The following is a 23,603-nucleotide window of genomic DNA, read 5'->3' on the forward strand; positions in this document are numbered from 1 at the left end:
GGACATTGACCAATGTCATTGCTATGCACATCAATTTTTTTTGTGATACGATCCAATATGGCCGCCGTGCGGCCATTTTGTTACGATTTTTTTCATGTACAGAGCCATAACTCAGGCATATCTCAACCAATTTTATTCAAAGTTGGTACAAGGACATCAACCTATGTCATACACATGCCATGCACATGACTTGTTTTGTGATACGATCCAATATGGCCGCCGTGTGGCCATTTTATTACGTTTTTCATGTCCAGAACCATAACTCAGACATGTATCAAGCAAATTTATTCAAAGTTTGTACAAGGAGATTGACCAATGTCATACATATGCATGTTAATTTGTTTTGTGATACGATCCAATATGGCTGCTGTGCGGCCATTTTGTTATGATTTTTTCATGTACAAAGCCATAACTCAGGCATATTTCAAACAATTTTAATCAAAGTTGGTACAAGGACATTAACCTACCGTATTGTGATTCGATCCATTATGGCCACCATGTGGCCATTTGTTACGATTTTTTCATGTCCTGAGCTACAACTCAGACATGTATCAAGCGAATTTATTCAAAAGTATTTTTATCACAGACCTAATGAAGAGGACTCTATCCTCTCTGAGGACCTGTAATCAAAGCACCCATTAACAAGTGGGGACTGTGTCATCAACGATGACTTGTTTTGATTTTTCTCACAAACCAAGATGACATACAAGTTGTACATGTCCAGGGCTGGAAATTAATGGCAGTCCCAGGTCCCAGGACAACCAAACTTTGCCTTGGGACAATTAATTTCAGGGAATGGCTGTCCCAGGGGTTCACAAGTGTCTCCGAATGAAACTGCAGTTCACAGCTGAATGGGTTGTGGTGCTCCAAGCAGACTTGCAGATTTTCAAACCATAGTCAGTGGTTGTGTCTAAACCAGGTGAAATCTGAACAATAATGACCAATTTATCATAAAGTATAATTTAATTATGTTCATGCTAAATCTTCTTTGGCCATTCAGGATGATCAAAACAAGAGGATATTGATGTTGTGCACCATTTTGTCTTAGTTTTATTTGTTTGCTTCTGTTTGATTAGCCTATACAAAAAGAAAATTGAGTATTTCGTGGTATTGCTTTATAAACATTCCAGCTTGAAGGTGCTTCCATACACTGTCACTGTGCTGCCTGGCAAATTGCTTGAAAATTAAACCACATGAGACATCATGTTAGGTTATGATATTCATTTGTTTGAAATAGTAATCATATAATTTTTAAATTAGCCACAGGTCTGTGGTAAAAGTGGACTACCAGATGTCTTCTTGGGACTACAAATTTTAGGAAATGATGTTCACTCGGACTACCATGTTAGAAAGTTAATTTTGAGCCCTGATGTCTGTATGAGACACTACAGGGTTAAAATATTCTACAGTACATCATTATTAAAAATTGTCTTTTGTCAAGCTGACTTAAAAAAATGATTGATGTGGTCAGACCACATCAAAAAATGCAATGATGAAAAACAAAACTAGATCACCTTTTGGCCTCAGAAAAAAATTTCCAAACTGTTGACTTTATTATATTGAATTGCTGCAACTGTACATCAGTGTAGTTCTAACTTCTAACTCCTCCATACTCAAATAATTCAGATTTACACAGCTGTATAAGGAAGGTGTATTCCTGTAGACGATAACCTCAAACCCTTGTACCCCTATTTCCATCCTTCCTAGTATAGTGGTCCAACTTTTCCATACAAAAAAATTAAATTAGGACAAACCATGTTCAAGCATACGTGTGTTTTGTGGCAATTTTTCTCCAATAACCATTTTGAATAAAGCAATAGGAATTCTCTGTTTCACCAACGAGTTATTACATTCTTTTCACATAAAAAAAACGATAAGACAAACAAGCTTGCTCATGTATTAAAGTATGCTTAATTCACAAAAATATGTGCAAGGAATAAACAAATGAAGATTTGTTTAGTTGTGCATTTTACCAAGTATATTGGTTCACAGGCCTACCACAGGTGCCTGAAAGTCATGACATACTATCAGTTCACTTCTGATTAGTTTGTTTTCAGTTTGTAGTCATAGGGTAAAGCATTAGAATCTTTATACATGTTCAAGAACAACTGATCTGTCCCTCCTCCTCCATCCAACCTCCCCTCCAATTCCTTGAAAACAGGTCCTAACTCACCCTTGAAAACGATGGTCTTGGGCAAAACCAAGATGGTGAAAGTGTTTATTCCACTGAAGTTACCAGTAATTTTTGTTAACTCTGATAATATTCAACATACTAATGATCGATAATCAGGGTTTGTTGTACCCTTCATTAGTTTGTTCAGGCTATGCTGTATTCTTAAACAGGAACTTCCCCTATAAAAGCGGGTTATCGTAAATCTATGCAAATGTAAAAAGCCACGCTACTGATCGGACGTGCTGTGTTTGGTCCCAGAATCCCATAATTTTGCATGTTTCAGGCGTTCATTGTCACTGAATATTGCATATGTCTGTGAATATATAGCGACTAAACTTGAGTCAAAAATAAACTGAAACAATGTACCGTTTTTTGTCGGAGAATGCATATGTTTCAAAATGTCTTCCCTGTACTAACATTTGACCCCTCTTTGCATATGTCACGTACGTGCCGACCATGATTATTCAAATTTCTCAGAAGGTCAAAGCGATGCTTTGAGAATTCAAAAACTCCCGCCTAGTGTATGCAAATGACTGCGTCATCAGTAATTCCCCTGTTGTGCGCCCATGGTCCTGTAACTTCCCGTTTAAGATCCAGAAAATGTCCCAAATGTAAAGTTAACTCTCTGGAAGAGAAAATTATCAAAAGTATCTTGCACGTACAGCATTTGTTCTGGTAGGTTATCAAGTTATTAAAAATAATTGACGTCACTCTTTGTCCTGTGAGAGTAAAAATTGTCTTAAAGTTCAGGTGTGAAGGTAAACTCGTTGTTAGGGTAAACATGAAAAGGACAAATACAGCTTGATGCCCCTCGGTTTCTACCATTGCTATGATCTTCTTAAGCTCCATGAAAGAGGCTTTTCTAAGTCTCTTTCCATCTTGAACTTAACAGCGTACATGCATGCAATTGATTTTTGCTGAAACTCCAAAAAATGTATTTTGTTCATTCCACAGCCTTGGCAAATAATGACGTCACACACCGGAACAACTACTGTAAGTTCCTAAGCTTACACCGGTCGTCGCATCGGAGACCGAAAATCCCGTGTCAGTCGTACGAGGGTGCATCGCTTCTCGATATTGACTATTCAGGACAGGCGCAGGTGAGTCCGACCTTGCATCATTTCCCACCCCAATTCCCTATGAACAGGTCCACAATCACCATTGGTAACAATGGGTTTGGGTCAAACCATGGTAGTAAAAGGGTTGTTAGCTACCCAGTGAAGGGGAGTAACATAAGGCTATTACCATGGTATCGTGGCTCGTAAACTGCAGATAGTTCTTTCCTTTTGAAGGTCATATTCACCTCAAAACAGAATGTTTTATACTCCTACTCAAACTTTCCTCAAGGAAACTTACATGTAACATCATCTCTGTTTGGATAAATTACATTTTGATTTTCACAAAAGCACATTTCAGTTAACTCCACAGGCTTCTCAAGACCACATAAGTGGCAGATCACAAAAAACATTGGAAAAACTTGATAGTCTGAAAAACCATCTGGGAAGTGCATTCTCCCCTGAAACAATAATTTTCAACCATGCCAGATTCTTACAGCCATTACCAGCATTCCCGCCTGTATGCAAAATTTCTTTCCATCAGAGTTCTTGACGTATTCAGTGACTTCCCACTCTGAGCTCATATCAGATTCCTCCAACCCTCTTTTTGCCTTCTTGAAATTATTCTGTAGCTGTAATTACTAGAAAGCTTGGCAGCTGCACATAGATTGCCCTGAAGAGAAGTAGATTGGAACACTATATTTTTCCGACAAGATTCTTCTTCAGTGCAGCACGAGATACCCACTGCACAAGTAATGAAGTGCATTGTCCTAAAATGTCATCCGTTCGTAGCGCTCCCAGGAAAGTGATTTAATCCAATTGACTGGTACAAGTGAAGTGGGTGCCATCCGGATAGTATTCGGTCTGGAAGGATTTGTCACGGAAAGTTAAGCACTCCCAGTGTTGGCAAGATTTAATTAAATTCTCCGGATTGCTCTCCCTCAATGGCTGTTCCTGAAAGAGTATATGATGGGAAAAGTTATTAAACTACCCCTCTTGTGGCTTGTCTGTGATAAATATACAGTAATGAACAGGGAATTTTAACAGAAAGGGAGTCATTTTGACGTTAATTTCACAAAAAAATATGGCCGGTGTGTCAGTTTCCACAAAACTTGGAACATGTATTTGCGAAAATCTTTGGAGCACAAATGTAGATTTTGAGTACATGTACTAATAATATACATCAAAAAGTGTATTGTGGTTGTAGTTGTAGTTTATTGAAGTCAAGAGGCATAAAAATTACCATGTCATACTGCGTTTGCTGACAAATGCTTCTATCGTTCAGTGTGCAGGATGTGGAAAATAGTTACTGGTATATCTTTGATCATGACAAGAAATTGTTGATGAATGAAAAATATTAGGAAATCTGAAAAAAGAAAAGCAAGCTGCCTGGATTTGCAACAGCATAAACAAACATGTAACATAGTATAGTAGGCAAGGTGGTTTGTAAGATGCAAATGAACCTTTGCAAAGTTGTACCTTTGTTTGGTACATGTAGCTTGTTCGTTTCACTCAGTACTACCGGTATTTCCAAATATTAGCTAACACAGAGTTGAGTTGTTGAGGGCCACTGAACTCTAATATTGAACTTGATGGTTCAAGGAAAGAAGCCAAGTTGTTGGATAACGTATATGTTTAAGCGTGAGCTGCATGCCGGTATTAACCCTTTGAGCGCAAAAGTCAATTTTTGTTGCCTTTCCAGTAAAATTTTTTCAGATTTTTGCCAAAATTTTGATGAAAACTGTAACCAATGAAATGTGATGTCCATTTGGTCCAAAATTATCAGAAAAATTACAGAAAAATTCACAAAAATTGGTAAAATGTTGCACTGAAATTTTGGCGGGAAAAATTACAGCACTCAAAGGGTTAAAAGCACATGTAGGAAGTATTTTAGGGAATGCAGTTTATCTGTAAGTGTAGTGATTGCATTGAAATTCAGAGAGAACTGCAGCCATTATAACATCTTGATTAAAACATTTTACTGGTTTATTTCCCCCAAATTGACTAAATTTGAACATTTTGAAAAACTGTTTTCCAAGGCGGGGCGAGTGGAATTGCAGTGTGTTAGTCATTCATTAAAATTGGCAGAAAAGGAGATTTTTTTCTTTCAATCAGGCATATGCCACTTCATGTCGTGTAGTTTGATTTATTCAATGGCCAACTCTGACTCAGCAATTACCTTTTGACAATATTTTCTTCGGACTACATGTTTTTTTAAAGCTTGTTATTTGGGCTTTCTATTGGAAATCTATATGATAATATGTGTGCTCTCAAACACAGTGTGTGCAGTACAATGGATCGAGACATTGTGTGCTCCTGATTTCGCAATATTTGCAAAGAGCTGAGGAAGAGTTGCTTAGCAACAACTGATAACAAGAAATGATTACATCAATGAAAAATACATGACTGCCATTGTCTGTTGGCTGTAATGCAAATGTAATTTTTTAGGTCATCCAGGGTTGGACCACCTGGGATAGATTTACATATACTGTACTGAGCTGTACACTGTGCTGAGATATCTTAGACTGATGACATCACAGATATGCAAATGTACAGTCTCTTTCGGGTGATATCACCAAGATATGCAAATTATAGTATATTGCCTCGGATATCACAGTTTTATGATGAGCAGAAATGCATTCGTTTTGTTCAAAATTCATGTTAACTTGGCGAGAGTTTGTCCTCAAATAGCTTTGTAGATGATCTGTGCAAATAATTGCCACCAGTGTCTGTCTTGTAAAAAAGATTTGAACATTTTCTGACATTTTCTACGTGATTAAAACTGGTACAAATACAAGCACCTGAGATGGCTGTATGTCGTTGTAGTGTAGTGAACTACAGAAAGGCAGGCAGGCAATTCTTGTGCCTACCAATATCTATCAACCTTAATTTGCCTATTAAATATTTTATTTTTAACAATACAGCCTTCTTCAAGCCTCCTCTGGCAAAAATAAATAGAATTATATCCAGCCGTTTCAATGTAGAATCAGTCACCACAAAATCAAACAATGACAAATTTCTGATTTTTTCATGAAGTGTCAATTTGTCAATGTTCATTTGAAGGTAACGTCTGAGCATTCCTGGCATATCTTTACAGTAGACTCGTAAGTACACACATCTGGTGACATTTAAAATCTCAGCTCTGTGCAATCACATGAACAGATAAGGAAATGAGAATTTTTCAGTGAGTCATAAATTATATTTTTCATCAAATGGTTTTATTGGTTCAATGACATTGTAAGGTATTGAGAAGATGGCTTCATTTTAGGTGGCTGTAACGTTTACTTGACGATCAATACGGATTTTGTGTTCCGTCCCATAAACTGCTTTCTGTTCCGTCGTAAAAACAATCTTGAAATTTTATATGCAATTTCTGTTTTCATATCCTCCAAAAGCAGGTGGAGATGAACTTGTGTCAGTGAATTGGTGATATGTGTGTTCCCATGCTCTGTTCTGACAGATTTATTATGACCATTCTAAAATTTGCCCTTTCCCCTACATTTCAGCTGAAAATTTCTCCATACTTTTGCTGTCATCCAGCAAAGAACGCAACCAAGTAATTATCAAAATTTTTTTGAGAAGTTTTGGGCCACAAATTTTTCATGAATTTTTTGCACATGTAAGAAAGGCCACAGATTTTTCATGTGCAAAATTTTTCGCACATGAAAGAAAGCTGACACGTGGTAGGCATTTAGAATTGGGCCAGAATTTCTGAGAAAAAAATTGGAATATGGATTTTTGTTTCAGTCATTCAACCCACTGCTCCCAATTTCATTATTTCAATCCAGTATTCCATTGTATTCATCCATATTGCTACAGTCAGCATAGAGTAGCGAGGATGATACTGATAATTGCTGAAATTTTTGTCAGTGTCGAAATTGATAGGCACTTTCCCATGAATGGTCAAAATGAAATATTTTTCACGATGTATTATATTGACATGAGTCTGTATTGTTATAGATTTATCAAAAGAATTTGAGCCATCTTGTTTTTTCTGACGGATCAAAAGTAAATGGTTTTCGAACCATTGTAATTTTGTATGCTGTCATCAAATCATATTGCTTTGTTGTGCCATTATTGAAATATGGCAAGTAGAGATGTGTATATAAACAACGCAATTATGAAATTATACAAAGCAAGGAAAAGGGTTTGTTTCTCATGATCAAATCCCTAGCATCATCAATCTGGTCTTCTCTCAGTCCATTCTTTTGTGTGTTCACTTCAAAAAATCATTTGTAAGAAATTGGCAGGACGTTGTGCAAGGCAGAAAATTATGATGTCTCATGGAATTGCACATTGTACACTGTAGAGTCGGGAACAGTGAACTTTAATCATCGTCATCTTGCAGCTTGTCAGATCTACTGTGACATTCAGGGAACCCCTGTCTGCTGTCTTCGTGTCCGTAGTTTGAACTTGTGAGAGAATAAAAAAGCCAGCAAAAATAAAAATTTTGTTTCTGCGGAGTTTTTGTTAGAGATTTAAGATGACAAACAAACATCTAATTATTTTTTGGCATAGAGTATTTATCTATTCCCCATTGCTTATAGGAAGTTCCTGATTTTCATTCCAGTCCGCTCATATCTGGAATACAACCATAGTTGTGACACATTTTAGAGCAAAGTGTTTCAATAGCAGTCCAAGAGAGGAGATTAGAGTTTTGGTATATAAATTTTGTTTGCATGCTTCAAAAGATACATGATAAAACCTGTCAGTCAAAGGATTTGTATGTCAAGGACGAGCAATGAACAGAGCTATTTTAATAATGTGGACCCTTGAAACTTTCAGGGATGTGGTCACTGGCAAAGCTGGTGAGTTAAGCCGATCGAGGCATGATTGTTGAATGTCAACAAAGAACAAAATTGTGGACAATAAGCGAAATGAAACAAAAGAATATTGCCCTGATGTTTCTTAGTTGAATCTTTTGATACAAGAAAAACTGATACATTTGTCAGGTATTCTAGTGTTGCATTACCTTATGAACAGACATCTTGACCTTGAGTTTTTGTAAGACAATCCAATATGGCTGACTCACTATGTCTATCAATGATTTCTGAGTTTTTACCTATTATCTGTTTCCTAACATGATCATTGTGTGATACTTGATAGTTCAGTTTGCTGACAGATCTTCATTCCCTGGCATTCTGCTGTGTGACACAGTTTCCTGTGTTTGGTTTTATTTGTGGATAATATCAAGGTAACAAAATTCAACCGGATCTGCATCTGTATAATGTAACCCAGTTGCTATACTCTTTCAAGTGGTACCATAAGTAAAATATTCATAATAGCAAAACTTGTTATCGTTACAAAATAGTCAATATACATATAGCTGCAGGTGGATAAAATACTATTACAGAAATAGGTTGATTAGATTACATAAAATTAAGGTTTGCACAATTATGTTTTGAGTTTTTAATTTCAAACATGAAGCAATAAGTTTCTTATTCAATTCTTAACCCTTTGAGCGCTGTAACTATTCCCACCAAAATTTTAGTGCAACATTTTTACCAATTTTTATGAATTTTTCTGTAATGTCTTTGTAATTTTTGACCAAATGGACATCACATTTTATTGGCTACAGTTCATTATAAAAAATTTTGACAAAAATCTGAAAAAGATTGACTGGAGTATAATTTCTAAAGGTGACAAAAATTGACTTTGGCGCTCAAAGGGTTAAGAAAGAGAACATTTAAATGCTTATTTGATCACCAGCTTTTAAATGCGACCATAAATGACCATAAATGAGACCATAAATCAAGCAATTTACATTTAGTGAAATTATGTGTACCCTGGTACATATTAAAATTAGCATATTAACCCTGCGGGTGCCAAAGTCAAAATTTGTTGTCTTTATAAAATATGACGACAGCCAATGTTTTAAGATCTAGACAATTTTTTTCAGGTTTTCCCAAAATTTTGATCAAAAACTGCAGTTAATGAAAAGTTATGTCTATTTGATCCAATAGTATCAAAACAAATACAGAAAAATTCATTGAAATTGGTAAAATGTTGCACTGAAATTTGGTTTTGAAAAATTATAGCACTCAAAGGATTAGTCTGAGAAAGCCGTGAATATTACTTGTTCTGAAAAGTATATTACCAGCTTTGCAAAGTGCGAAATTACTCCAACCAAGGTCACACGTAGGCAGAAAGCAATATGAAAACCGATTTTCCCAGTGTAACTCAATTATGTATGAGAGCCTGTCAAGTGTTGCATCTTTGGCCCTACGTTCAAACACATTAATGTTGTCAATTTAAGAAATATGTAATTCAAATTAGCCTGGCTGATTAGTCAAGTAGTAATTATCACTGGCAATGATATTCGGGCTCTCCACTAATGGGAGATTACACAGACACCCTGTAGATCTTTGTGTCGTGGACAGCGCTGTCACCAGGAATCAGGTGATTGTGTACCTGTTAAACTAATGCAGAACACTGCCAGCAATTAAATTCAAACCTTCAATCGAGCAAATTAAACACTGCCACTGATCGCCCGTGGTTTTAATATTAATGAATGTAAAGCTCAAGAATTGAGCAAAATATACTCTGATGATAGTGTGGTATGAAGATTGCCAGCAAGACTTGGAACAGGTGTGGTTGTATCAGAGGGGAAAGTGACTTAACAGCTCTTGACACCCGAAGATCTCAAGTTTTTCAAAAAGTAGCATGATGATCAGCTCTTTATTATAGCAGCTCATGTCAGACTTGACAAATTTTTGGATTCATAATAACGGTGTTACAGTTAAAGAGACATGTTGACCATATATAACCTTAAATTAGAGGACAATTAACCAGTTTTCATAAACAATTATGAAGAAAATGTAATAACTTGTTTGCTACTATGCTAGTATGATAATATAAATTTGATTAATTCACAAGACGGTATTGTGTGAAATAACAGGGAACAGTTATGTCTCCCAAGGTCACAATAAGAATCAGAATTTGAGAAATTTGAAGTCATTTTTTCACAAAATTATTTCTCATGCACTGCTAGCATGATGACAGGGTGGATGGGTCAGCCTATCATATGTGACATTCAAATGTCAGTAATGACCCAAAAATCAATCATCAAACTGTAAACAAACTGAAAATGATTCTGAACCAGAAAATTTACTTTTTCCCGCTGGGCTATCAGAGAAATGTTCTGTATTATACCATCACACCACAATATGTATACTCTACAGTCATTGTGTACTTTAATTTGTCTAATTCAATGCTTTCATCTCCATTTCCGCATGTAAAGGTTCGTTTTAGCCCGCAACGCAATAGGGTTGCACCAAACTGGTGATGGTGAAAGGGTTAAATTTCTGGACAAGTCCAGTCTTTTTCATCCCTGGTTCTCCCAGAGCGGCATCTAGCTTCATGCATCAATGTATATGTGTTATTGACACCTGTGAGACATAAAAACACATGTAAGATTCATGATTTGAGAACTGACATCCCAATATCACGCATTGTGTAAACACTTCTAAGTGATGTCATAGATTTTAGGCAAAAACGAAATGAATTTAGGAAAAACAGAAACAAAATATTTTTAGAAATAATCCAATGTTTTGTGAATTATTTTCTGTATTGCTGATAAAAATAGTAAAGTTACAAGAAAATGTATGATGGAGATTGTTTATAGCATGCTCAATCCCGGCTGAGAAAATCTACACGTTGTTCAAACTTGCAATCCCCAGATTTATTGATCAGAGATTTCAAAACTAGGCCAGTCTATATGCCATAATAGTCAGTGCCGTTCAACAAATATACAATTGTACTACGTGCACAGAAAACAACCGTCTTCTATAAATACGTTGAGTAAACTACTTCAGACTTCACAAATACAATCATAAGGAAAACATGGCAACAAAAAATGTGCCAGAAATAGAATTGGATATTGAGTTTGCAAGTCTAAAAATTGCAATCCATCAATAGTAGATCAGGTAACATCAAGGGAGCGTGAAAAATATTTTCGCCAGAGTTTGCACAGCTTTTGTTGACGTTATTTACAGACTGGCGCTGTGTATGTTTGATAACAAACCATTTGTGTTTTAATTCAGAAAGATTTGGGGTTTTTCGGGTTCATGCTTTAGAAACTGCAAGTTTGTCTCAGGCTATGTGTGTCAACCTGAATTGAACTTAATCTATGAGGACACAATGTCTTGGAAGTGCAGGTGGTACTATAGATATGGACGGTGACGTACGCCTTTGTTGATTGCATTCCAGACCTGCCCAGCCCCCCCCCCCTTTACGGTAGACAAATGAGAGTCTCTAACTAGTCCTCAAGAAATGTCAAAGGGAGCCTTTTCCATCACAAAGCCGAGATCATCAAGAGCCGATGGGAAAATGAGCCCGGAATCCAAGCTAGCTATTTACAGGCAGTTTAATACCCGACCATCTTACAAAAAAAATGCCTGGAGTACGAGTATAGATGTAAGCACTGCATTGCAATGTGTAGATATAAAACATGAATTTGTCAACTCATGCTGTGCAATGTTCACCACATTTCCAGCAATATAGAAGGTTAATATGACTTGATAATAACAGGGTTGTTCTTAAATTTGGTTACAAAAGGTTTGAATGAGAAATGCAAGCATGGTGCTACTGAGAAAATAGGACTATATTTCACCAGTGACTACTTGTGTTGGTTTTCAGAAGTGCATGCATATCCACATGCATAATTAATCGTTTTGCTGTCGCTGTTAAGTACACAGCCAAGTCACCATCAACGTTGTAGCTGATGTACTTTACAGGGATTGTGTCATTACATTGAACATGTAACAGAAGGGTATAGTGTCATGTGCAATGGAGACTGAGGAAATTCTGTGAAAGTTATGGAAGAATTGCTTTGAAATGAAAATTTCAAATGCAGACTGCAAATAAAGTATGGCTGTTATGTGATCATATACTCATTTCAGCTCTCACAGTGAAATATTTCAAAAGCAGCTCAGTCATGCAAACAATTAATTTGACCTAGTAAATTTTCCACAACTAGGATCGATTTTCACACCATGGTTTCACCGCTGGAAAAAAACTTTAATCATGGCAATGAGATTGCAGATTTGATCATGTATATCCAAAGTCAGTTTACATTGTAATGTAAGAACATTTAGCCTTATAATCTATGCCCTAATTTTGTTAGAAATATTCATCAAGTGACTTAATAACCCAGAGTCAGGTTACACTGACTTGATTGTGTTTAACCAATTTCTTTTTGTGATACTCGTGTTGGTTTTAGGGGCGATTGGTTAAAACTACTAATGCCCATTAAACTGAGTGTAATTCTATGCAAGGTGCACATCTCTTGGTAATTTTGTAACGGTGTACAGGGAGTTAGTACTAATGGGTACAAACCCTACACAGTAATTGCCCCAGGACAGAGACATGTTATGTGTTTAAGCAAGCTCCTGAAATTTCGTAGCTTTCTCATTTTTTATGCAAGTAATGTAGCAAGAGCTGCTGATATGCCCTTACATTGCTGTCAGTTTAAGCTTGTCCCTGTATGTATACAGAGGAAGGACAAAATATTCCCTGATTCAAATAGATTTGCAATTTGCATATGTAGGTCATTTGTTATCATCAGGTACAAGTGACATCCCTGTATAGTGGTACCCACCCCTATGATATGATGATGGACATGAACTTCTCACTCTGTGCAAAGAAAATTATAGGCTGACTCCAAAAATGTTCTGAAATTCACAAAAATCTCAAAGGAGTTCAAGAAATTGTAGATGCTATTAAAAGGACTTACTGACCTCTGCATGGAATTAATATTGACCTGAAGACTGTGAAACAGCCCCTTTGCCGATGATAAAAACCCTTTATTATGGTATCTCTGTCTATCGGTAGATGGCAGGCACTATCTTGTACTGAAAGATATGCTGCATTATGATTTGAAGATATGACAGACAGGTAAAGCATGCCGTCAACTGATAAAAGCGCCTAGAATATCTAGATTATCTGTACATTCCCATTTTGAAAATGACTATAGTCATATGATAGCCAAATTTAAGTGAGGTATAGTATATATGGTGACATCAACCATGAGTGACCTAGATTTCCTGCCATGATGAGTGCAGGTTGTTTTGGCGGAATGCAAGATGGTGATACCCCAACGAAAGTGATAGATTATCCTGCAAAGACCTTGAGTGTGTATGTTGAGGTAAAATACACTTCAGGGACAGATATTTGATCTCAAGTTTTCGTAATGCTTTGGACTATTTTAATTTCACTTGATTTTTACTCCAGCTGAAAGCAGATTTTCAATGTTTCACTGTGATCTTATTTTTACTTCGTCTAGTCTGACTACATGCAAAGTACAGAAAATTAAAATTTTCACTTGGATTTTATTCTAGCGGAAAAAAGGTTCAGCAAAAATAGCAAAAATAAATTCCAAGTGAAAATAAAGTATTCCACAGTACTTTGCTAGTATATGCTGCTTATGTGGAAGTATGTGGAGTAGAAGAAATTTTCACTGTGTTTTTCATTTTTTTAAAAAAGAAAATTTAATTTTTGACATAGAGGTAACATGGAAATTGCAGCCATATTGAATTTCAAAAATTGGTATATTTTAGTCATGTTTTCATAGTACCAAAATTGCACCGTGACTCATACTTTTAGTCTGGATTATGAAGGAATGGTCTGGAGTTTTCCTAAGGAAAGTTTGAGCAAAAGCATACACCTTTCAGTTCCAAGGTGTGCTCTACCTCAATGCAAATGCCAATTGATATGAAAGAGGGCTTTATCTACACATCACTCCCAGTTTGACCAGGGTACTGTGTGTGGCATACATACATGCTACACATATACCGGGTAGTTTATCTAATCTATAAATTTGTAATAGCTAGTCAATTTTGTCTCATCGGATGATGTTTTAATAGCTTGTCATTGATAAAGGTGAAGGATGTACCGTATCTAGTCCAGTGTTTAAAGGGTTTCTGAAAGATGTTCCTCACAGCGTCCATGTTGGAATGTACTACCATGTCAAAGTTTACGTGTGGGAGGGTTACCTTCTACGGGAAGATATTCAAATGTGATTATTATGGTCCATTTCTCACCATGGGGATATGATAAGAGGCAATATCTTTGTCATACCCAGGGTAGTGTTCAACCCACCATTAGCAGGGTGATTTCTTGCCCGTCTGTGTTTTTGAGGATAATAACATCCCAGGGCAGATATCCCTGGAGGTGAATAAGTATCAAGTCAGGATGGATTTGCAGGTAATGTGTATAGCTGGAAGGCATGGGAGAGGTACATCTGCCAGCATGCATGTAGGAAGGAGAAAGTGATTTCTAAATTCTGATCCACATTTATAGAGGCACTTGATCTTCACCTTGGATCAGATACAAATATTTTGTTTGAAAAAATGGGATGTGCCATGGGCCTGGCAAGGGAGATGTATTCTAGCAATGCACCAAATGATCTGCAGCTATCATGTACAGTGGGTTGTAATGGTAGTTATGTTGTATGATTATATCAGTTGTGACAGATGACATTGATTGTGTGTGTCTGCTGAAGTGAAACGACTGAACTAATCTTGAAACTACCACCGGTATATGACTACGTGGCAGTGTCTGCTGAGGTGAAACCTTGAAAGTGGTCTTGAAACAAGTATCGGTTATGTCTTTGTAACAAACATGGTATCAGTGGGTGTGAGACATCCACAGGTACAGCAAGTCCTGCCCCGTTTTCTAGAAAACAGCGGAAAATAAAGGAACCAATCTGTTACTTCAATTGATAAAAACTACAACACCCCTAAATTCAAAATAATCAGGCATTGAAAAGCTTTCAGTCTTCAAGGAGTCTCTGTATAGATAGGATTTGAAAATGAAGACACGTTTTCCGTGCTAGCCTTGGACAAAGTAGCTAAATGAATCATGCCGCTGAGAAACATTTCCTCATACAAGGAAATATCTCATGGTATGCAAACTCTAATGCACAGTCTTAGCAACACACATGGAGAAATGCATATTATCCAACAGTGCCGGAATTATGTAGTTTATTTTTCTCCATGCAAGGAAAATGACAAGGCTTTTGAATGGAATGTAATCTCTGGAAGGTGTCTGTAAATTATGAAACTCTCTCCAACAGAGAAGATTTATTAATATACATACAGCTTTGCAAACATGAGTAGCAAATACTGTATCCTCAATCAAAATCAATGCCACGTCAATTTGCAATTTACTCCCGACATTTATATATTATTCTTCATTTGGAAGCTTTTCTTCATGAATTTTAAGTGGTTTTTGAAGAAATAAAGGCTCAAATTGAAGCTAGCATCACAAATCCAAGTTTTCAGTACTTAGGGAATATTTATATTTGTAAAGAATGGTAGATTGAAAAGTTGTATATTGAATAATCTTCTTTTCCTGATATTAACATTTCAAGTTTCTTTATTGATGTAGTTCAAGACTGAAAGTTTGATATAGCTCTTGTTGATTCATATACGTAAGTAGTCTAACTTTTGTATAAAAAAATGAAGAAATTCTATACAATACAAGAAACAATCAAGCCAAGCATATTTTACTAGATATTTGTCAATAGTAGAAATCAAATATAAAATAACCAAGACAGAGTACTGAAATAAATTGCAGATGTGATGCCATTAGCAGGTCTAAGTAAATCAAATTTTAAAAATTTCCTGCCATATGTTTGTTTTGCTTCAACTACGACGTCTTTTTGTACCCTGGTGAAATATGTTTTAAATATCAACATTTAGCTCGTCACTACAGCCTGTGCGTGCAGTGCTAACATGTAACTGTGTGGACATAAATTAATCATGGACAATAATAATTCATTTGACACGTGTTGTCAGTTTGTGATATCAAGCCTATACTGGATATTGTCATATACTTTAATTTTCAGAGAAACAACAAAACCCTTCAACTCAAAGACAGATCGTAAATGCTGAAGATATTGCTGATTACTGACCCATATAATTAGAAAATTAATTGAATTCAAAACTTTAATGATAAATTAAGACTATATAAAGTAAATATTTAAAGCAAGAACTTCAGGACAAACTTTTATGAACTCATGACTTTTCTGAGAAAGATTTTTACACATGTAAAAGTGAGTGGTGCAGTTTGATTGCTTTTGCTGACGTCAGTCTAGCTTCGCTATGAAATTTGACATTCCTAGCCACTTATTAAACTGTGCTGAAAGTCGTGTGTCAGTTATTTCAAACTGAATTTACGAGAGACAATGGCAGGTTTTCTAACTGTGATAAAATTTCACCCTCGAATTTCAACCCCCCTCCCCCCCAAGTCCCCATACATGCATTTGGAATGATCTCTTCAAATTCGGGTTATGGTTCTTAAAGGCTTTTTACACTTCTGTTGCATTCCATCCACATATTACAAACCCATCTTAACACATGTTGACAATTTCACGCAGGCAATAACTATATTTGTGCGTGCCTTGCATACGTTGTCACAAAGGTGACAACATCACGCTGGCAATAATCCATGTATTCCACAACGGGTGCATATAAATCAAAGCATCTCCTAATGGAAAATGACAACGTTATACCAACGACAAAATATTTTTAATACCTGGCTTATACATTTAGCCACTAGTCTCCCAACAGACTCTTTTGTGAGAGCTGTATTGATTGCAGCCCTCAATGCGCATATGAGACAAAAATCCCTCTCTGAATTATGTTGCAGGATTGACAATATTTATGAAGTGAACAAAATAGTTCTCTCAACTGCAATAGACCACTTGAACAAAGATCTACAGGAAATTTTATAATTAATATGCTTCTATTCATACTAAAACATTTCCTGTGTTTATTTGCACTTTGAATGACGACATCCTTATGGAAATGTGTATGAAACGTATCACGTATTTGAAACCTGTGGGAGTAAATTAGCACCATATTGTCTCTGCAAAATTGTTTCCGTCGTTTGAAAAGACCATCGGGTTTTGTCGCTAAATTACCCTACCTTTCAAGGTTCAGCCATTGTTGGGCAATATGAGCCGGTCCCCCCGTCAAAGTGTTGTTGCCATGGTGATTAAGTCAAAATTGATATGTCTGATGTTGACGCTCAGATTTTCAGATTATCAGTGGCTGTTGGCTGAACCAGGTGTCTACACGCATGTCGGTTGGCAAGCCATTTCTTAAAAACATAAGAATGTGGCAATGGGTAAGAAATTGCTCACAACAGTTGCAAGGATGGAAAATTTTTTAATACAAATATTGTTCACTTTGTCTCTTCAGGCTGTAACAAATTTTTATGGCAGTTCTTGATTTTTTCCTATCACTGACGGTAAATTGTATTTTCACAAAAAATGTTAATATGTACTCTCATAAGTAGTAAACATTAATTTTCTGGTACGAAATGAGTCATACATTTTCAGTTTCTGTATGGAGTTTTCAAATAAAATTAAAACTGTCTTTAATTTTTTGCAAAATCACAATACAAAAATGATATTATGTCACAATTTTTCTCTGAAGTCTGCAATAGTGAGCTAGCAGTAAATTTATCTACAATTTTTTGAAGTATCCCGTGTAACTATATCATGTGTGGGTTTTTTATGCCGGTTTAGTGTGAGTAACAGATGTTTTTAGGAACCCATCGTGTGCAGAATTATGCTGACTGTTGAAGTATTTAACTCACTGATTTAGACTATATTAAACAATAGAGTCGCCCCTTGCAGATTTTTCTCATGTAGAGACATCAAATCAATGTGAAAGGGTGTGTTCTGGGTAATTTTTTTCAAAAAATATGTACCTTGGATGATACCATATTTAAAGTAGTGTTTATTTTACAGCAATACGATGAATAAAATTATGTCGTACATAAAAAAATGAAATGAAAAAGTAAAACATGTCGGAAGAATAGATAAGGAAGAAAGTCCAGATTGATAAGGATTAGATTTTGAAGTCTTTTTATCCACTTGGCCAATTTATTACGGTGTGCTTACAGTAAAGTTTTAATATGAATTAACAGCTGAGGTGACCTCTTTTTAAGAGGCTGGACCATACGTCAGAACGTCAGCCGTACGTCAGACCAGATAACTCTCATTGGGGTTGGCAATTACAGCAAACCTTCCCATTGGAAGCATTATAACATTTTAAATCCACTACATGAATGCGTGTCATAAATGAAAAGCCGAGTAATAGAAGACTGTAATAAATAGGCTTTGCCTGATATATGCTGAGCTGAAGAGTGTCCCAGATTTGCATTTCTTTCTAGGCTTTTGGTGCATTTGGGTGTTGTTTCTGGTTGTTCTGGCAAATAAATCCTGCAGGTGCTGCTTGTATTTCGCGTTAATTTGTGTCAACATGATAATGTGTCTAGTGATTTCATATGCAGCCGGCATACCCTACCCCTACACTTGTGTATTCCATATTTGTGGATTGAATTATTTGAAAATTGAAGACATCCCTGGGACCCACAGTGACGTCAATGCACCGGGAGTTCCTCTCCTGAGCATTAACCCTGGCAACTTCACATCTAGGGTTCATAAACTTTTTTTTTTGACTAAGATTAAGAAAAAGGGGTTCGCTGGGGAAAGGAGGGAGGCAGGAAGAAGGAAGGGACGTTTAGATGGATGACCACTCGTCTCAAGAGTCTCCCCGAGGCTGTGAAGCCTTTGACATTTGCCAGTGACGTCATTTCAGGGTAACTGGTGATTACTGCCAGATGATTGTGGCACGGTGTAATTCCTCATGTGAAACAACACCCAGATTGCTTGTCCTTGAATTCACTGACACTGATGCGGCCTGATCAAGATTATAAAAAAATACAAACTTGAATTAAGCCACAGTGTACATTACTGTCGCTGCAATCTTGAATCAGAAGGAACAAACTTATGATAGGTTGTAGCAATACCTAATGCAGGAAAATTGTTGTCAGTCACCAAAAATGTTGAAAATAGAAACTTACTTTGTAATTTGTTAGTCTGTAATACGTAATACATTAAAACTCTGTTTATTTTTTAAATTTTGGCTCATTTCTCAAGTGCATATGCTGAACAATTTTTGGCCTCAATACAGGCATTTGAACATTTTCAAACCTAGATTTACATGTACATGTACATGTCAGTAGATCCAAGTGCATAACCCCTGAAAATAGGTCATCTCAACATTTTGGTGTCAAAATGATGACTTTGAACTTGTGTCTCTGCTTTATTTTACCACTCTGATTAATATTCCGGAATCCTTTCTACAAAATCCTGTCTCATGTTGACTTCAAATGATGGAATAATTGTGCATTATATTTGTGCCATTTCATAAATCTTAATCTCAAAGTTCACTTGTAGACAAACAAATCTAGATTCATTGTGAAGATAATCAGTATAATTTACAACACCATTCTTGTGTGTTGGACTGAGTGAATTTGATGTAATCTCAAAAAGTGTCATAATAATTAAGATCATAAGCTCACAACAGCAGCAATATTTTAGATATTTCTGAAACAAAGTGATACTTTGCCACTGTTCAAGATTTAAAAATATATTGTCAAGATTTGTAAATATATTCAGAAAATCGAACAGTAACCATTAGAAGATGAATATTTTGCAATCATTCCTACAGTGCGTGATTTTTTTTTCTGTGTTCTTTTTTTATTGCAGTGTGTGCTATCACATATAGGCAACTGGGATTTGGACATTTTCTATTTAAACCAACTAACAAATGGTAAGCGTACTGTTTCTTAGGAATTCGTGATATTTTGATGACCTTATGTAAAGGTCATTACAAGCATCCTTGACCTTACCTTCAGGATCTCGGAATTAACATCGTTCCGACTTTTATGTTGAAATGTGATATCGACCATAAAGATGGCCCAAGTGTCTAGCATGGCCCCAGATTACTGACCGTGATATTGCGATATATCTCAAAATAGACTCTGTCAGAGGCATAAATAATTCACAAAATCACTCATTTTCACAATTACAGTTTAATTCATAAAATTTTACAGTTAAATTCATAAAATTTAAAATACTAGGAACTGATTGGAGTGACCGTAGATTGGTTACAGTACAAAATGACCTTACTATTCAAATTCAACCATATTCTCGAAAGCTGGAGGATTGAGGACAAGCCCGCTCATCACCGTTGTTACTTGAAGGGCGCCCTCTATGGATATAAAGAGAAATAAATCATGCGTTCCACAGTGCACGTGTCCTCAGTTTCTTGTGACATTTTTTATTGCATGAGTGATGTATTGTAATTAATTGGCATCTACCTCCAGCTGTCTACATGTACTTAAGTCTTCAGATGATGGCATAGCCTATCTGTCCTTGTCTAGTTTCATCTGACACACAATGTCGTAAATTTCATGTGCATTGATGTGGGCTTTCATAATGGTAAAACTCTGCTTGCAAAGTAGTAAACACAGAAGGTTAATGGAAAGAAAGAAAAATTCACCTTCGTAGCAAAGAAAGCAGTATGTTTTGTTAGATAAAAGGTTATTGATACTGATGTACCAATTCCAAAATTTATCATTATTTTCAAAATGAACGAGCAGTTTGTCTGTTTTAAACTTTGTTATCATCAAGTTGTAATATAACGTTATCAATAATAGCATAAAGCATGGATGTGTGTGCCCTTCAAAGTACGATTAAACAGTGTTTTAGGAAATAAGGACTTGAAAGACTAAGTCAGTTCTAATTTTCTGTTTCTTTTGTTGCAGGACGTTCCTTATTTTACATGTCTATATATCTGTTCCATGAGTACAATTTGATAGAATACTTCCAACTCGATATGATGAAATTGCTCAAGTGTTTTGGTAAGTTTCCTCTACATTCCAACATTCTCCACAGTGGTCACATATAAGGAGGCAAATCTCTCTCCAGGAATTTACTCTAAAACTCCCATAAACTTAACGCATGCCCTATTTTCTAACACTGACAAGAGAAGGTCAAACACGATCTATGGTGATTGACTTTCAAGTTTGGATGTGAACGACATTTTAATTCATTTTAATTGGTCTAGCTTTCTGCAAGGATTTTGTAATTAAATTAAACGTATCATTGTAGTTGTGTCACACAATGATAATTATACCAGCTTCTTCTTCACTGATATCACGCATAAGATAATCATTGTATGACATCCCACCTTTCTACCTCACCTTATTTACCTTATTCAGTGCTGTAATTTTTTCCTGCCAAAAATTTAGTGCAACATTTTAGCAATTTCTATTAATTTTTCTGTAGTTGTTCTGACAATTTTGAACCAAATGGACATCTCTTTTCATTGACTAGAGTTTTTTATCAAAAATTTGGAAAAAAAATTGTCTCGTATAATAGGTAACAAAAATTGACTTTTGGCACTCAAAGGGTTAACACATTCATAATTGACTCATATGTCATCACCTTGTCTTCATAACCACATGGATATTTTCGAAATGTTTTTTCCTGCAGCATTAATAGAAGAAGGCTACCACAGCCAAAATCCTTACCACAATGCAATCCATGCAGCTGATGTCACACAGGCTATGCACTGCTATCTTCAAGAAAACCAAGTAAGTCCCCTTTTATTGTATAACCGGTCGCCTTCCCTGAACTTCATTGCTGTGCTGTTCGGTTACCTGACACTGCCCTTTTGACCTTAGAAGAAATCTTGGTTTGTTCTGCATGCAGCAAATGTATGTTCATGCCCTATCACCTGAATACATTACTTTCTTGTTTTGAATTTTTGTCTTCTTCTTGAATTATTTCAAATTTTAGTTTTACCAAACCATCATTTCGCTAGTGGGGGATTGTTTTAATTAGTGAAGCAGCTGTATTTGTATCAGACATACCGTATGTCAGTAAGGCTGAGAAATTGTTTCTGTGCTTCACTGTCTTTTAAGCAATGGCTATTTGTCAGTATACTTCTATTGTAATCATGTACCTAATTTTTATGAGATAACATGAACAGTCAGTCAAACCTTGCAAATGTATTCTTTGTGCCTTGTGACGTAAACAGGTTTTTGAAAGCCATTGAAAATTCAAAGTTGTGCTCAATAAACTTGCATAAATTAGTCATGTGAGGCACAAAACATGAGGTTGATGATTACAAGACCCCCTTAAAATAACACCTGCCAAAACCGGGTACTTTATTTGGACAAATACTATAAACTTTGCAAAAAACTTTGACTGTCATCTGTTCACAAGAAGGTGCATAAAAATGAAAGTATTTTGATGTTGAGTAATTGGGGGCAGTATTTAACACTATGATTTCTATCATTTTGTTTCAGCTATCAGGTATAATCACTCCACTAGAGACGCTGGCAGCATTACTGGCTGCTATCACGCATGACTTGGATCACCCGGGTGTCAATCAAGCTTTCCTCATTGCAAATTCTCACCATCTAGCATCTCTATATCATGTGAGTACCTCTCTGATTGCTGAAGAGCAGAGGTCAATGAAGGTCACAGTTGACCTCTATTGGAGCATGGGTCAAAGTTGAATTTTTTCAGACAGGAACTGCGTATAAAGTCAGTATAGAACTGAAAAATCTGTATGTATCTGTTTTCCGCTTGGGATTTGGATGACACTGTTTTTAAGAATTTGATAAGAAACTCTTCTGATATGTGCCTTAAAGAAATTGTAATGAGGCAGTTCTAGGTCAGACAAATAGTTTTATGCTTTTCAGTTTGTTATCTTTGAATTCCTGCATTTCCCACATACCCAACAATCTCTATCACAGCTGACAAGAATAGAAAGTTGACCACCAGATTATGATAATGGGTCTGCGATTGGATGGTAATCAGAAAATACCATATTCCAAATACGTTCTCTTTCAGGTCATCGGAAAGCAACATGCAGACTAAATATTCTGAATCACAACTCTAACATAAATACATTGATATTTTAGATACATTAGCTGTAATATTCAGTGGTTCACAGTGAATTTTCTTTCATGTTATGTTTTAATCAAATATTGATTCCAAATCACCTGCTACCTATCATTTGAGCTGGCCACTTGTGAAAGCCATCATCTCTCATTTACATTGTCTCTCTGTAGAATACATCTGTTCTTGAAAACCACCACTGGCGGTCAGCTGTTGCTGTTTTAAACGAGACGGGTCTGGTTGAACATTTCAAACCAGAAGACAAAGCAGAACTTGAATGGCAAATTAAATCACTCATCTTAGCAACAGATATCACTAGGCAACAAGAATTTCTTACCAGATTTCAGGTACAATACTCTACATGTACTTCAATCTTCACAATTTTTCATTGGTGTAATTTTCGTTCTACTTCAACCCCATGTAGTGGATACAGTTGAAGTAATGGCCAGCCATTGTTTCAACCAAAATCTTATAGTCAAAGGGTTCAAGGAAGAATTGCTGTTATGTATGCCACATCAATATTTCCCAACAATTTTGATTTGCTTGACTAACTTAGAGTTCCTGGCTTCACTCTTTAGTGCACATTGTTAGGCCAAGTCTACAT

The 23,603-nt window shown here is 36.1% G+C and overlaps 1 protein-coding gene across 7 annotated transcripts in view; it reads left to right on the top strand.

Moving 5' to 3' along the window:
• LOC139133613 (high affinity 3',5'-cyclic-AMP phosphodiesterase 7A-like) overlaps nucleotides 1–23,603 on the top strand; it is a 112,154-nt gene that overhangs the window by 73,744 nt on the left and 14,807 nt on the right. For all 7 annotated transcript variants that reach the window (XM_070700354.1, XM_070700359.1, XM_070700361.1 and 4 more), the window contains 6 exons: nucleotides 3,128–3,273; nucleotides 19,793–19,856; nucleotides 20,854–20,949; nucleotides 21,584–21,684; nucleotides 22,402–22,533; nucleotides 23,173–23,346. In XM_070700354.1, the coding sequence (XP_070556455.1) occupies nucleotides 3,128–3,273; nucleotides 19,793–19,856; nucleotides 20,854–20,949; nucleotides 21,584–21,684; nucleotides 22,402–22,533; nucleotides 23,173–23,346 (713 nt within the window). The remainder of the gene's footprint in view (nucleotides 1–3,127; nucleotides 3,274–19,792; nucleotides 19,857–20,853; nucleotides 20,950–21,583; nucleotides 21,685–22,401; nucleotides 22,534–23,172; nucleotides 23,347–23,603) is intronic.

This window comes from Ptychodera flava, chromosome 5 (genome assembly GCF_041260155.1).
Source record: "Ptychodera flava strain L36383 chromosome 5, AS_Pfla_20210202, whole genome shotgun sequence".
NCBI lineage: Eukaryota > Metazoa > Hemichordata > Enteropneusta > Ptychoderidae > Ptychodera > Ptychodera flava.